Raw genomic sequence first — 15,206 nt, 5'->3', positions numbered from 1 at the left:
GCAAACAAAAGAGGACAATAGTATTGTGACGTAGCAAGATCGATTGTCTTCGTTAAAGCAAGGAGCTGAGATTGTGGAGATTTGTGATTCGTGTCGCCATTATTAGATCGTTTTTTATGTAACTGAAGAGTGCATGGCATCGGTTGGCGTGAAATAAGTTTTCGAGTCCTATGTGCAACGGAAAAATAAAACCGGAGGGTCTAGGTGTGGATTAACAAATATGGAGCTCCGATCTATTGGTCTCTACCTATTTATCGTAAGTATAACCTGTTTCTCATCATCTTTTATTAAAAAAAGGAGGGGAGAGGGAGAGAGAGGGGTGTCTTATTTTTCGTTTTCGTTCAAATAAAAAGACGACATAAAGAAATTATTCGTCGTTTTCTTGTTGTTTTTTATCTGTCCATTTCGGTTAAATTTTCTTATCCATCAACGCTTTACATGTTTAAAATTTTCACAAAATTAATGTAAGTTGTAGAAATTTAAAAAACAGCAAACATGAGATTTGTTTTTTTTTGTATGAGATTAATATATGCTAATATGAACAAAACCTTAGTGTCAAAACGAAGTTTGATTTCAAATCGAATAAAATATTTCATATGCTGCAAATAACTACGGTACGACTGCATTGAGTGATTTTTGACTGATTTCTATCTGAACTCATTTCATACTTGGTTGGTTTCGGATTGAAAAAGTCAGAAATTTATGAATAAACTTTAAAAACATCTGCCTAAGAAAAGATATATTTTAAATGATAAAGATAACTTCCTAAGTTTTGTTTAGTAGTAGTAACTACCGGTATATATTCGTTCACTCCAGTTGATTTTCTAAGTTTTTACTGTTTTTGCATACATTTTGCCGAGTTGAAATAATAGACGTGAAAGCATACGATCTTTTCCTTGGTAAGTTGCTAGATGTTTTAGCTTATCGAATGAACGATGACGTGTCTTTCGCCCTTTTTCGGTAAAGCAGACAATGATGATTTTCACGCCCATTAATATTTTTTTATCGGTGAGATCTATACTGCGGGGTATGAGTTCGATACATCGATGTTAAATCGATTTATTTTTTTAATAATAATAATTGCAGAATTCGGAGTATTTCTCCTGGTATTACAGATAACGGGAATAATGCTTGTTTGTTTGGTACAACAAAACAATTAAGCAGACTACAGCGTCTTCTAATCTTTATTTTTCAAACTTTGATGTACATTATATTGACAAACTAATAGTCATAGACAAACGATCAAAGTTTATCCAACTCCAGAAAGGTGTTTTAAACAACAACGTAGAACGGTATATACAAACTATAGTCATATATATATATATATATATATATTTATAGTCCTATATATATATATATATATATATCCTATATTTACGACCTTCCTTACCGGTTTCGGACCTATGGATATACAATCAGCGTCCATGGCCTGGTTGGTTAGGGTGTCCGCGTACAAAGCGGGAGACCCGGGTTCGAACCCGGTGGAGGCTGGAAGTTTTTCCACTGTTCTGCATTTTCCTTCTCATTACGTTTTCATTTATATATATATATATATATATATATATATATATATAAACATATATATATATATATATATATATATATATATATAGTGAAACGTTATACAAGAACTTATGGACATGGAGGCATTTGTTCTCTTCCTTTGTAAGTTGCGAGATGTTTTAGCTTATCAGATAAAGACTAGCCAAAACTACAGTGGAAGTGCGTAATTATGCGTAATGCAACATATTCTGAATTAGGTTTTAATATAGAACCATCATGAAATGTTACCAACTCCATGCATATTAACTAAAGGAACTTATAAAAAACAAACAACCGGTGTTAATTAAGTTTATGCAGCAGGGAATATAAAAACGATATACAGTATACGTATCAGCCTAAACGTACCCAAGAACTTTACAAAACAAGTTCATCGCAGCTTTTTGTGCTTCATTTTCATCTATTGATTCACTTTCAATGGGCCCTGATTTTAAACTTTGTTTACAAACCATGGTTATCTTTTGATGACGTAGGCGTGGATGTTATGAGAAACATTTAGTAGGGAAAACTAGGTCAACAGATAAGATGGGTATAAGATGGTATATAGAATAACATTGCATATATATGAAGTCTATATTAATATCAAAGAACTGCGTGTACCATGCATGTAGTAATATCAACCAGTAAGATTTCCGTGCTCCAAAATTCCATTGAATCACATTGCATATGTCACTACAATATTTCTGCGTGGATTTAGTGCATGCATGTTTTTTTTTAGTTTGAACATTCAATTTATTTCAGTTGCATTTATTAATTTATTCCAGTATAAATATAAAATTTTATAAAGAGGAGTCATAAAATACGTTAACAGGAAGAATAACTAATATAAAAGGAACAGGAAATAGTTAAGATGATAGAATACCATATAAAATACATCTACACATACAAAAGTAAATACATTGAACAATATGACAAACAGACTACAACAAACACTCTAAGTGCTCGAATGGAATATAAAGCAGCACGGTATATGAAAGTTTCCGTAAACTTATGTTCTATATTTTTTGGCAAGATGTGGGGATTTCTTAGATTTCTGTTCGATTTGTGCAGGAGATTTTTAGTAATGTATACAAAGGGTGATTCTGATCACTGTTAATCGCATTAGCCATTCTTGTAAACTCAGTTCTTGCAGCAGCATTATTACTTTGTTTTGTTTTTGTGCAATATAAAATGGTACCAGGCAGGCACTGCATAGATTACATGTGGTAGAATGATAGTATTGTTTAACATTTTCCTTAGCAGTTTGGTTAAAGAGAGACACAACGTAAGCCAAACTAGATTCTATAAAATATCCTCTTCTTTGTAAACCTTTGATACATTGCAAGAAAAGATCAAACTGTCCTCGATGTATACTCACAAGTACTCAGTTTTGGAGGTTTTAGCCACCTCGGATCCCTCAATAATATACGTTGCGATTTTAATAGAATGAGACCTCATGTTTTATGTTTCAAAACACATTTCCTTTTGGGTTTTTTGGGGGGTAGGCACGGGGGGGGGGGGAAGGTTAGCAATAAATTCTTGCGGTCACATGTTAGAACTATGTCATTTACTGAACACTGATAATTTGATTGGTCAGTTTCAACAGAGCTCTTAGAAACTTTGCATGATACAACAATATCATCATCTTATTTGTAACAGACATGTGTGAGTTTGACCTAATTTCATCAGTATATATAGTAAATAATATAGCACATAATGAACCCCTGAGCAACTCATGCACTGCTCCTTACGAATAATTCAGACAACCCGTTCTCCCTCCCCTCCCTCCTCTCCCTGTCCCCTCTCTTTTCCCCTTCCCCTCCCTCCCCCACCTCCCCTCCCTCCCCCACCTTCCTCCCCTCCCTCCCTCCTCTTCCCTCCCTCCCCTCCTCCTTCCTCTCCCCTCCATCCATGTTTCACAACCAATCTGTACTAAGTCTAATCATTTCATGATAGTGATTATCGATTCAGTTCAGTAATTTATGCAGATTAGAATATAATTAAATAGGAGTGCTGGGATATGACACTTGTTTTATAGGCATATTCGGGTTTATTGTTGCTAATTGTAAACAAGATACAATGCCCGGTGCTAAGATCTTAAACGACGGTCATATTACTAAAGCAAGTTATGCAAATGAAAGGTAGAAATAATTTGTTCTATACATAATTATGAACATAACAGTCATTTTGTTGGACGCAAAGTATCGATAGTAAGTTGCTACAAGCTTCCAAACATAAAGCTGAAGAAGTAATGCCTATACGAGGAATCTCTTCCACATTTCATCGAATATTAGCAATTGAGAAAAATCTGAAGTTTAAGCAAGTTTATTCATAGTTTATCAGTGGCGTAGCCAGGATTTTTCAGTGGGGGCGCTGGGGGGCTTGAACATTTCCCGGGGGGGGGGCTTGACCATTTTCTCGTTACTATCTAAGCGGAGCGCACCATAGGTTGGCGCGCAGCGTACCGAAAATTTTTAGCTAAAAAGGCCTCCTAGATCGTTGGAAATGACACTTCCCAGGCCTTCTAAGCTGCTGTAAAGTTTTCTCAACATCCTTTATTTTGAGATCCCATGTTTTGACATGGTCATCAAATAATTTTTTGAAATAGAAAAAAAACACAATCTGGTAAGTTACTTTGAAATATCATGACATATCTTGTGTGACTTTGACACCGACATTGACATTTTTCGACAAATGGAAAATAAAGAAAGATTGACTGGGCTTTCAGCCAAGTAACAAACTGAAATGACCGAACTATATGTCAAACTGACATCAAAGATTGCGTCTGAAATATTATTAGGGTCATAGACTGATTGGCCGGCAGTGGCGGAGCTAGGGGTATTGGTCAGGGGGGCGAGAATGGCCTCGGTAGGGGCGCTTTCGACACTATAAGCGGAGCGCCACCACAGGTTGGCGCGGAGCGTACAGAATTTTTTTGAGTAAAGATATTCCCTAGATCGCCGGAAATGACCCTTTCCGGGCCTTGCTAATTTGCAGATAAACGAGGAATAAATATGTGTCATCGCCAATTGTGACAAGTCGTAATTTTATATGGGTGTTGAAAGTACATGCGCTTCATCACAATCCCTGTGGTATCTTTGTGAGTGCTCATGTTTTCGAAAAAATTAGATCGAAAACCCCGTACAGTTCTTGGAAAGAGTTTCGTACAACAGAATTAAGTGCCGAGAAATTAAATACCGCCGTACCTTAGAGCATTTTGTCAGTAAGCTACACCTACAAAATGTGACAAATGTCAATAGGTAGATGAGAGTGCATTAAAAAAGTCAATAATCGCGAATAAGTAAAAAGTGCCAAAAAGCTGAAAAGGGCGCCAGCAGTCCATTTGAGTCCGTCGGGGGGGGGGGCGGCATCCGCCCCCTGACTGTTTGGACGCTCCGCCACTGTTGGCCGGTAGTTCTCAGCGATGGTGTTGTCTCCTTTCTTGAAAATTTGGTTTTTTAGCGATTTTAAGAGCATCGGGGTACGTCCCAGAAGTGAAAACCCGATTGAAAATGTAACAGGGTATCAGGGCTATGACGCGAGCAATGATGTGAGAAACATGTGTATGATGTCAGCATTTTTGTTCACCTTTTAACATCTTCTTTGGCATTCAAGTACCTGGAAACCACCTTTCTATAAGGGTATAGTATTGCTCACTACCTTGTTTGATCAGTTAATGCGCACTGGTTACAAGATACTGATTGGCTGTTTGTATTAGTATTTATTTGTATGTTAGGGATTATGGATATTCTAAAAAAAGAGTGACAAAGGCAAAGTTTGCCCGAACAGTCGAACACACAGATTCAGTAGTAAACATTATGTGTGTTGCAAGTCTTGTAGAGCACGAATTATATTATTCGACGGTCGTTAACATGCGTTTTCAGTACAGTGCGACTACTGTAGACTTCTCGGCCTATGCGCTATGTCACGTCAGGTTTTTCAGCAACTATAGCCTATACTGCCGGTCCGCGGTCGAAGGGTCGTTCATGAGTGGTCATCATGGAGATTCGAGACCATTCAGACCAATGATATATTTTTCGCACATGTATTTTCTTTCGACACCCAAAATCCCAGTGGGGGGCGACCCCCCCCCCCCGTAGCTACGCCACTGTAGTTTATAAACAGTTGAAAGTATGTGGGCCGTGTTTTAAGAGCACATTTTTCTACTTTCTTTCATAATTTCATTAAAATTATATTACAGCCTACTAGTGTCTATCCTTTGCGTACGTTCTTATTTATTTTTTAGTTGATATTTTGACTTTTAAGTTAACCGCAATATTATTGGTCACAGTTAAAGAAAAAGCCTGTTCAAAGTCGTTTCTAACAATAATTTATTAAAAGTTTAAATATCATTTTCTTCTTTTCTTGTGACGTTAAAACTAATTATTACTTTATCATCTTGCAATTAACAAGTTATTAAATTAATCACAAGGATCTTTTCTAGTTTAATTACTGCATGTGTTGCTAACATGAAATTACAGAAAATCTTGAAGACAATTTAAAGTTTATAAAGGACACAATGTCATCGCTCCGTGTTTGTTCCATTTAAAATAAAGTTACCTATTAACGTATTCCAGGCTTGTTTCGGCGCTAAAAAAAGGGTTTAATTGCATTCTCAAACGACAACGACGAGCCCAAGTATTATGATATGAGATGAAACTAAGACTCATTGAACTTTACAAAACCAAGTTTGAGAAACACATCGCAATGTGGTCCATTTTTGTTCTCGTGATGATCACACAGTCACAGTCCCGATGCAAGGGGACTGGTGTTGAGAGCGGATCAGTCATTCGGTAGTTTGGTTTTCGTGCCCAGGTTTTTTCCTGGGCGACTTTTTCTTAAAAAGTAATTTTGTTCTCGCGGAAGTAAATATATGCATGAATATTGATTATGCATTATTGATCTTAACGGTTAAATTATGCGGTATTGGTAATAACGAAACTTTGAAAATGAATGGAAAAATCCAACAGGTATATAATAATTATTCTTCTAGCTAGAGAAATTGTATTTTGTAGAAAACACACTTGAACTCAAAAAGATCTCGCTTGGGCCTATAAATTCTCTTGACCGAATTAGTTCTTTCTCAGAAGTCGTTTTTCTTTTGTACATATATGTTTCTATTGTCGTTAAGCACAATCTCAGTCGATGTGAATATTCTTGGAGTTGCGAAAAATATCGGTAAATTTAGTTGATCTTATTAGGTGCCAAGCATCTCCCCTTCAAATTTGTAATGGTAAAATTAAGATAACAGTAACGTGTGTGAGTAAATAATGAGTAAAATATTTGAGAAATAAAATACTAACAATTACGAACGCGTATAAAATTATGAAACCTTTTTTATCTTTCGTTGTGATTTTACTTAATAACAACTAAAAACGGTAACTGAAAGTTATGACAAGTGTACAGTATAGAAGTATAGAAATGACGTAACAAATACATTATTTGATTATTTGCGTCTATGTATATTATATATATATATATATATATATATATAAATATATATATATAAATATATATATACATACCTACATATACATATATATAAGTAGCTATATTAGCTGTATAGCTAATATTCCATATTTACTAATATTCCATATATAAATAGCTACAGATTTGATACCTTTTAGTACTCTTTAGATTGATCATTCTGCATGTTGCAATAAAGAGTAACCTTCTACCATAACTTAAAATTTGTTTTACATTTGCTATAATCAAGTTTAAAGTAAATCGATAAGTCCCATCGACGTTGCTATGGCAATGATTAAGACTTCGACAAGTCTACACTGGATATCAGTATTGCAACTGTACAGTGTGTATTGTCGGTGAATTTACAGCGTTGCAATCGTTATTCTGGTGTGCAATTGTATTTGTGGCTCATGGACATGCACCTTAAGTATGAGAAACGTTAACTATCCCAATACCCCCCCGGCCCCCCCCCCCCACACACACCACCGCAATAACTTTTCTCTGGCCGTCAAGCTATATAGGTGTCTTGTTTGATGAACGTGCGAAGCCTTGATGATCAAGCAATTACTGCAGGTCACATGAAATTTGGTGAAAAGTATTCTAAAATTATACCGTACGTAATAGGATCGCGTGGGAGGGTGGGTGGTTGGGAGGGCAGGGAGAGCAAGGGCGGCGGAACCGGGGGGAACAGGGGGCACGTGCCCCCCACTTTTCCTCAGGTTAAAAATGTGCCCTTTTTCTACATAAAAATTGAGGTGTCTCAAGTTAGCAAGAGGCCAGGGAACCAGAATGAACACTCGGGAAGGGCCGTTTCCGGCCATCTGAGGGGTTTGTAGAACCAAAAATTTTCTAGTACGCTCCGCGCCAACCGATGGTGGCGCTCCGCTCAGATAGTCGTGCATACAACTTTGCCAATCTTGGCTACGCCCGTGACTTTTAAGGAATTTCTGTGGATCAAACTCAAAGCTATTTCGAATGGAAAAAATTTGTTAAGATATTAACAAGAAATAAACTCTAATTCGGAAGATTCCTACATTAGCAACTAGCATGATTTCACCTCATTTTGTCTCCAAAGAAAACTTGTTCCTTGTTTCCCAATTTGCACATTGGATATTGCAGTGCTAGTATGCATATTTTCCTTTAGGGGAGAGGGGGGGGGGGGGCGTTGATGGAGTGATGTGTATACACAAATAAGATAATACAATAAGAGTTACAAAGGGTACTAAATATAAGGCTGCATCAGTCCAATCGAATTTCTGCAAAGTGCCCTTTGATGTCGGTGCCCCCCCCCCCCAGATTAAAAGTGCTTCCGCCGCCCTTGAGGGAGAGATAGCGTAGGTGAACGATAGGGTACTGAAGATTTGGCACGGATGCCCATTAAATTTGATTCTTCATCACCTGAGTTTTTTCGCTTTTTTCCGTTATAGTTTTACCTGTGGTATAATTTGTGAACTGTTGCGGTTGTATTCTGCAAGCTTCACAGTGAGCTTAACTTATGGTTAAAGGGGTAGACCACAGCTGTGTGAGATTTGGCCCTTAAATTTGCAATAAATCAGTGAATAAATTCAGTGAGGATATGGTAAGCGACCAAATATAGTGTTTCTTGGACTCAAGAATTTCGGAGGGGGGGGGGCGTAAACCTGCGTACCATTTCCCTTTAATTCCGAATCAAAACCATATAAATATTTAAAGCTGTTATGTTACTCACTTATCCTGTAATTTTTCATTACAGGGAACCGTCATATTGTGTACTCTGGCGACCACTAATAGTTATGAGCAGAAAGGTGAGTAACGTATACATACGATAGAAACTGGACCTCAGTAGTGACATTTTACCTTTTTCATGTTCGCTTACGTAGTTCGGATTGGTAACTTTCACGACCGTCTCGAATAGGCCTATATCAGTTTTCAGATCAAACGGAATCATTATGAAAGTTTCCATCAATTGCAGCTATCAGTTGTGATCGTCCAAGTATTTCACTCCATGTTCTTTTACTTTAGAGATGTGCACCCTCGCCTAAGATTTCCACTCACTCAATGGCGAGCCATGTTGTATTAATTCTCCTATCGGCCTCCTACCGTCAAGACCACTGTGGCCAGGACTGACTGAAGTGTGTTTACCATGGTGTACACACTGGGTCTAGGTTTGCATAGGCTAGCCAAATATGCGGATCATAACGTTGCAAAAAACTGAATAGAGTACATTATGATTAAAGTTTGACCAAGCATCTATTCTAGGCCAGCCCCTAGCCTAGGCCTTGATAGTACCAACGTGAGTCGTGTACAAATTATATGTATGTATGTATATATTGTAGATCCTCCTGCAAGCAGGAACTCGCAAAGAAGCCTCATTGGCTTATCAAAGCCGCAAGCTGACCGAAGTTAGTCTCTTAGTCTAACATTCATATTTAACGACCATGATAATGAATTGTCAATTATCAACAACTCTGTAACTGGACGACATACATTAATCTTTGAGTGAGTCGAACTCGGGACCTTATGATTGCATAGCTGCCAACTCTTGAGAAGGCAAATGCTGGTCCATGCCACGAATTGCCGTCCTGGGGGAGTGGTACACAGTGCCCCCTCCCCTTTTGAATTTTTTTGGAATCCTGGTGATGCCTACATGTAAAATGGTGGCACTTAGAAAGGCTTTTGTCACCCAAAATTTTCTGAGAAATATGCATTTTTGTGTGTGTAACATCAATAAATTGAATAGTAGGTGATAATTCATTCTTTCCCGTGGCATAAAAATGTTCGCTGCTCGCCCCAATGAAAAGAAATATAGGCTAATTTGAGGTTCAAATGATGCTGCAAAGTAGGTTTTATACTCTATTATGCTAAATGCTAAAGAAATGATGGTTGCTAAGTCAAAATTTGATGCAATTTTGTTTATGTATATACTTGACAATTACAATGCGGGTTTTTTGGACGCTTGCGCGGGTCAGCGGGTTTGGGTGTTAGAATGCGGGTCCAACCCGCGAGTTGCGGGTCAGTTGGGTGATTGGAAGGCACCAGCTTTAACCATATGAGCTAACTTATATGATGTAAACTTGTAATGTAAGTTAAAACTGAAAGTAAGCCAACACAGGTAGGCCTAACTAGTATGGGTACTGTTTACTGTAAATGTGCGCAGCAAGGATGTGGTACAGTTTCTTATGGCACCCCTGATAATTGGGACCATATGTTTGCCAACCCCGTCCGGGACATGTTGATGTTGATCCCCCTTCCTCCTTCCATATATGGTCAGGTTGTCTGATACGTACATTGTCAGGTTGCCTGATACATATTTGGTTTGGTTGTCTCATATAGATAGTCAGGTTGTCTGATATGTACATTTCAGGTTCTTTGATAGATTTATATAATCAGGGTGTCTGATACATAAAGATGGTCAGGTTTTCTAATACATTTATATAGTCAGGTTGTTTGATAGAAGGATTGAGATGCAACAGGAAATTGTAGGGCTAAAATAATCACTGCAGGGATTGTCAAAAACTTTTTCATAATTTGTAAAAAAAAAATTATTATGCAACCAGTTTTTAAACTATTTCTGAAGAGAATGGACACTTATGGTATAATTTTCCCCACAGGATTTGAAGGGAACTTCTGCAACGCATCCCAACCATGTGCTTTGGATCCACAAGGCTGTGAACTGGTACAGTGTGACTGTCCATCCAGAAGTAATTCGCGTTGCCAAGGTAATGCCAAATTAAAGTCTCCATAATTCTTATGAAAAACTTACAGTAAAGTTTAACCAAGTCTATGCTAGCCCCTAACCTAGGCCTTTATAGTACCAAAGTGAGTCAGATGCACTTTTATTTTATAATGTACTTGCAAGTTAAAACTGAAAGCAATTTAATGGGTACCGTTTGCTATAAATTTGCACAGCAAGGATGTGGTACAGTTTCTTATGGGCACCACAGTAAAGGGACCATATTTTGCCAATAACTCTGGGGACATGTTGATGACCCCTTCCTCCTTACATATATGGTCTTGTTGTCTGATATGTATGTTGTTAGGTCAACACTGATTAAACACTCTCAAATATCTATATCAAACAATACAATTTATGATATGAAAGTTACTGCTTACCAGTATACAGTAGGAAAACATTAATTATCATAGATGATAAAATTTACATCAATTTGTTACTGTGTGTGAAAATTTGTACCTGATTGGATCGTTCATAGTGCAAAATAAAACTAATAAGAACTAGTCTTATATTGCGCAGACTCCAACAAAAGTTGTTCAATGCGCTTTGCAGGTGCTGAATGTGCAAGAAACTAATAGAGTTGAGAGAAATGAAAAGTTTTAAGACAGCGCTTGAATTGAATAATAAAATCTAAAGATCTAATTTCAATCGGGAGGGAGTTCCATAAATTTGGTGCAGCAGTCAGAAAACTACGGACACAAAAGATCTTGTACGTGACATTGGAACCTGAGGTTGAAATTGATAATGGTCTACATTGAGCTTGCTGATGTAAGAGAAATTAAGGTAGGTTGGGGCACCAGTTTTAATTGCACGAAAAGCGAGAATGAGGATTTCATAGTCAATACTGCGTCTTATTGGTAACCAGTGTAGTTCTTCCAGTATAGGAATGATGGGGGTAAACCTGTTTGCCCTGTGGACGATTCGAGCAGCCGTGTCAGGAGTGTTGCCATGGCAAACACTGTAAATTTATTATCCATGAAATTACCTAGCTATACAGTACTTTGTGTACAAATCACAAACCTATTGGGTAATTTGGGTGTGAGTGGTTGGAAGAGAAATCTAAATGTTAGCTGCAGGAGTGTGAGTTCAAAAACCTACTGGTTTCGGTTGACAAATGATATCTTTGGAGGGAATTAAGCTGAAGATTTGTCATTGTTTACAAATCTCAGAGCAAATATCCTACTTGGATAATGATTTTCAAAGAACAAACGGTACAAAATCTTCAGTGATTTTTTTTTTTCCTTTTCAGAGGTGGACACCTGTGGAACTAGCTGTACTTTCACATGGCTGAAGTCGAATTCTTGTTGCGACTTTGTCCCTCAGGAATTCCATGATAATAGGGTAATGCTTAAGATTTGTTAAATATTTTTCTGGTGGCATGATGTGATTGCCAGGATTGAGTGTTGTAGTTGTTTGTTAGACTTTGTGAGACACTTCCAAGGATCCCTTATTCAAGTTTTAAGTTCCACTTAGTGAATATTTTGTACCAAAGTTTAAACATCAATTACGTTGCTGTTTGGATTACCCGACTTCTTTTACTACCATATTATTCAGTCGCTCCATAATTGCCTAGCCAAAGAAAACGTCAGTACTGATGATTATTTTTGCAAAGCAACAACTTAAGCAAAATCTGATCACTTGTTTTGGTTTGAATGATGAGTACTCCATTTTCTATTAAACTTCTTTGCCAATATTCGTTTATTTATATAATATTTATAATATTTCATAATGTTTATACGTCAGGGTAATTGTAACACTGATACAGCACTTCTACTATACTGTAGCAACCATACTGACTAACTTGAACAAATGCAAGTGTTTGTACTATTGGTGGCAGCAGTCCACAAATCATCCTACCAGCCTCTCCCACACCCTCTCCTCAAGAATCGGTGCTCAGAATGCAAGAAAAGCTAGCTTTGGCTATGGCATCAGCAAACTCCAAAAATATTAGATACATCGAAAACATTCCACAAAATGGAAAATTGATGGCTTCAGTGTTTAAAGCATGAACACTGTAGTATAAAATAGGGTAGTTTTTCAGGGTGGAGAGCACAAATCCTTCATCCAAACTGGGAGGGCATACAGTATCAATCCCCTCTGTTTTTGTCATGCTGCGGTAAACTCCCAAATCAAAACGTCAACCCGCAGTCTCGGTTGGTTTCGAATTCTAGCTCACCGTCCATCACACTTCAAGCTGGGCTTCCATGAAACTTTAAAGCAACATGTTCACAAGGAAGCATGAAAGGACAAGAATAGAATGTCATTAAATGCAGGTAGTAAACAATAAATCCTTGACAATTCCTCCTCTAGGAAACTCGCCTTTTTCGCTAAATTAGCATTAAAAAAGGTGACACTATAGAGAACAGCGTCTCTGGCACTGCAACATAAATACTTCAAAATACGCATAAGAAACAAAGAGAGTAACTATTGAACTTATTTATGATTTTTATGATAACTGATTTATTTGGTGCCTGTCGCTCACAAAATTAATCCTCAAACTGTTAAGCTAATGTAAAGCCAGGAGTGGTCAACTGAGTTGTCGGTGTGGTGACGCCCATGGGGAGAGATGGGGTGACACAAATGACTGAGTCAAAGATCGGTTTACTTGGCAAGCAGTGTATTATCGCTCCTCTCTAGCGAGCTTTAAATGTGAAAGAAGAAAATAAGAAAACCACTAGAATAGTTTCTTAAAGAATAAGAAACAGTATAGTCTCACCATTCATCATAGGTATATAACACTCCTTTAATGCTGAAAAACTGATTTATCCGGATGGATGTTAAATCCTACTTGTTGTTCACAAACAATGAGGAGACACATAAATACGTCCTCTCGCCATCAGATCATATCATGCACTGAAGCAATCAATCGTGATGATGGTGAGGTAAAATTCAAGGGAGGGTATCAAAACTATACCAAATGCTATGTATTTACTTCTTCTCGAGAACTGGAATAGGGCAGAGCCCATAATCCACCCAAAAACACCTCATAATTGAAAAGGATACTTATTAGGCTCTGCGCAGAAGCTGATCCAAAGACCTGACTCCTCAGTAAGCATGGAAAGAGATCCTGATTATATCAAAATTCTGTACACGATTAGACAACAGTGAAAATAAATATGTTCTAGACACTTTGTGTGGTAGAATGAGGAGGGAGGCCATTGACTGGTGGCATCTGATCATAGAGGGTGCACAGTGTTAAAAAAAGGTTACCAGTTCACGCTTGACATGGTAGAGTGAATGTGCTCAGGTTATGATGAGACACGCAAGCGTTGGAATGTCAAACATGTGATCACTTTTAATTGCATGACTAACTTTTCTTCTGTCCCCCCCTCCATCTCCCCTTGTCCCCCCCATCACTCCTCTTCTCATAGCTCTCTTCCACCCCTTTTTTTCTCCACACCTTTCTGTCTTTGTCCTCCAGTTTATTCAGTACGACCTTCCCTTAATCTTCTCTTTGTCTCTCCACTGTTTATCTCCTACCTCTGCCATTCCCCTGTTGGTTTCTTTCTTTCTGCTCTCCATCTGATTTTTTATTTGATTTGATTTTATTCGGCAAGATATCAATCTTCAACTGCATACAAACAAAAATTGCACATAAAGATAAACAATTAAAATACAAGAAGGGAATATACTTAAATGCATCAAAAAGAAGATAACATGCCAAGGATAACCCTTTAAGCTAAAAGCTTATTTCCAAAGGGTCCTTAAAACCATTAAAATACAAAAGATAAGAAATAAACTATTAAAACAACTAAAACATGCATCCTTGTCTACTAATCCCCTTACATGTTCACCATGCTCATTAACCTGTCCGTGTTTTTGTCCCTTCTGTAACTGTTACTTGTCATTTAGCCTCTGAAGAAGATCCTGCTAAGATCGAAATGTCAGGCCAACTTACTTTTACACCTTTTATTTGCGACAGACTTTACACGTCCTGCACATAGAAAGGTACAAAGACGTGGATTCACAAGATGAGAGTAAAATCTTTCTCAAGATCATGGTCTGGTCATCTCATGATGATAGCCCTGGCCTATGGGTAAGTCACTCGGTAGTTGAAATTATTTTAATTTTGTTTCACATGCCCACATGGGTGGGGGGAGGGGTGGCGGGGGATGGGGAAGAGGAGTGGTGACCTAAATTATGGTACTTAAAAATTCAAATTCTTTCTGCTGCTAAACTCAGTTATCCAAATCACAATATTATTATTGAAGCCAGTGACTGGTAGTCATGACAACAATTGGGAGAGTCATTTGTTTCTCTCTTCCCAAGATAATGAAATCTTGACTAAGTTTCCAGCGTCATAAAAATGGAGAATACATAGCATTCGTCGAAAAACTCTGCCTTCCCTCCTGCCTTTCATTTCTTATTGATTACTACTAATTTCGCCCATTGATATTCTTGAATAAAAAATTATGTTCATCTCAGAAAGAAAGAAAAAAACAAAACAACTAATTTGATGCAGTGGTTAATTTTCTCTGTGGAGTCAGTG

The 15,206-nt window shown here is 37.6% G+C and overlaps 1 protein-coding gene across 4 annotated transcripts in view; it reads left to right on the top strand.

The window, feature by feature from the left end:
* The window catches only part of LOC139967785 (uncharacterized), a 53,306-nt gene continuing 38,100 nt past the window's right edge, over window positions 1–15,206 (top strand). Inside the window, exons 1-5 of one of the 4 annotated variants that reach the window (XM_071971861.1) lie at window positions 1–256; window positions 8,738–8,789; window positions 10,596–10,703; window positions 11,967–12,058; window positions 14,640–14,753. In XM_071971861.1, the coding sequence (XP_071827962.1) occupies window positions 221–256; window positions 8,738–8,789; window positions 10,596–10,703; window positions 11,967–12,058; window positions 14,640–14,753 (402 nt within the window). In that variant the 5' untranslated portion in view covers window positions 1–220. Of the gene's footprint in view, window positions 257–8,737; window positions 8,790–9,129; window positions 9,387–10,595; window positions 10,704–11,966; window positions 12,059–14,639; window positions 14,754–15,206 lie in introns of those variants that run through there. The other 3 variants (XM_071971860.1, XM_071971864.1, XM_071971863.1) reach the window with 3 other exon arrangements.

The sequence above is a fragment of the Apostichopus japonicus genome, chromosome 5 (genome assembly GCF_037975245.1).
Source record: "Apostichopus japonicus isolate 1M-3 chromosome 5, ASM3797524v1, whole genome shotgun sequence".
In the NCBI taxonomy this organism is placed as follows: Eukaryota; Metazoa; Echinodermata; class Holothuroidea; order Aspidochirotida; family Stichopodidae; genus Apostichopus; species Apostichopus japonicus.
The sequence above is the reverse complement of the archived record's forward strand: the minus strand, read 5'-3'. Positions and strand labels throughout refer to the sequence as shown.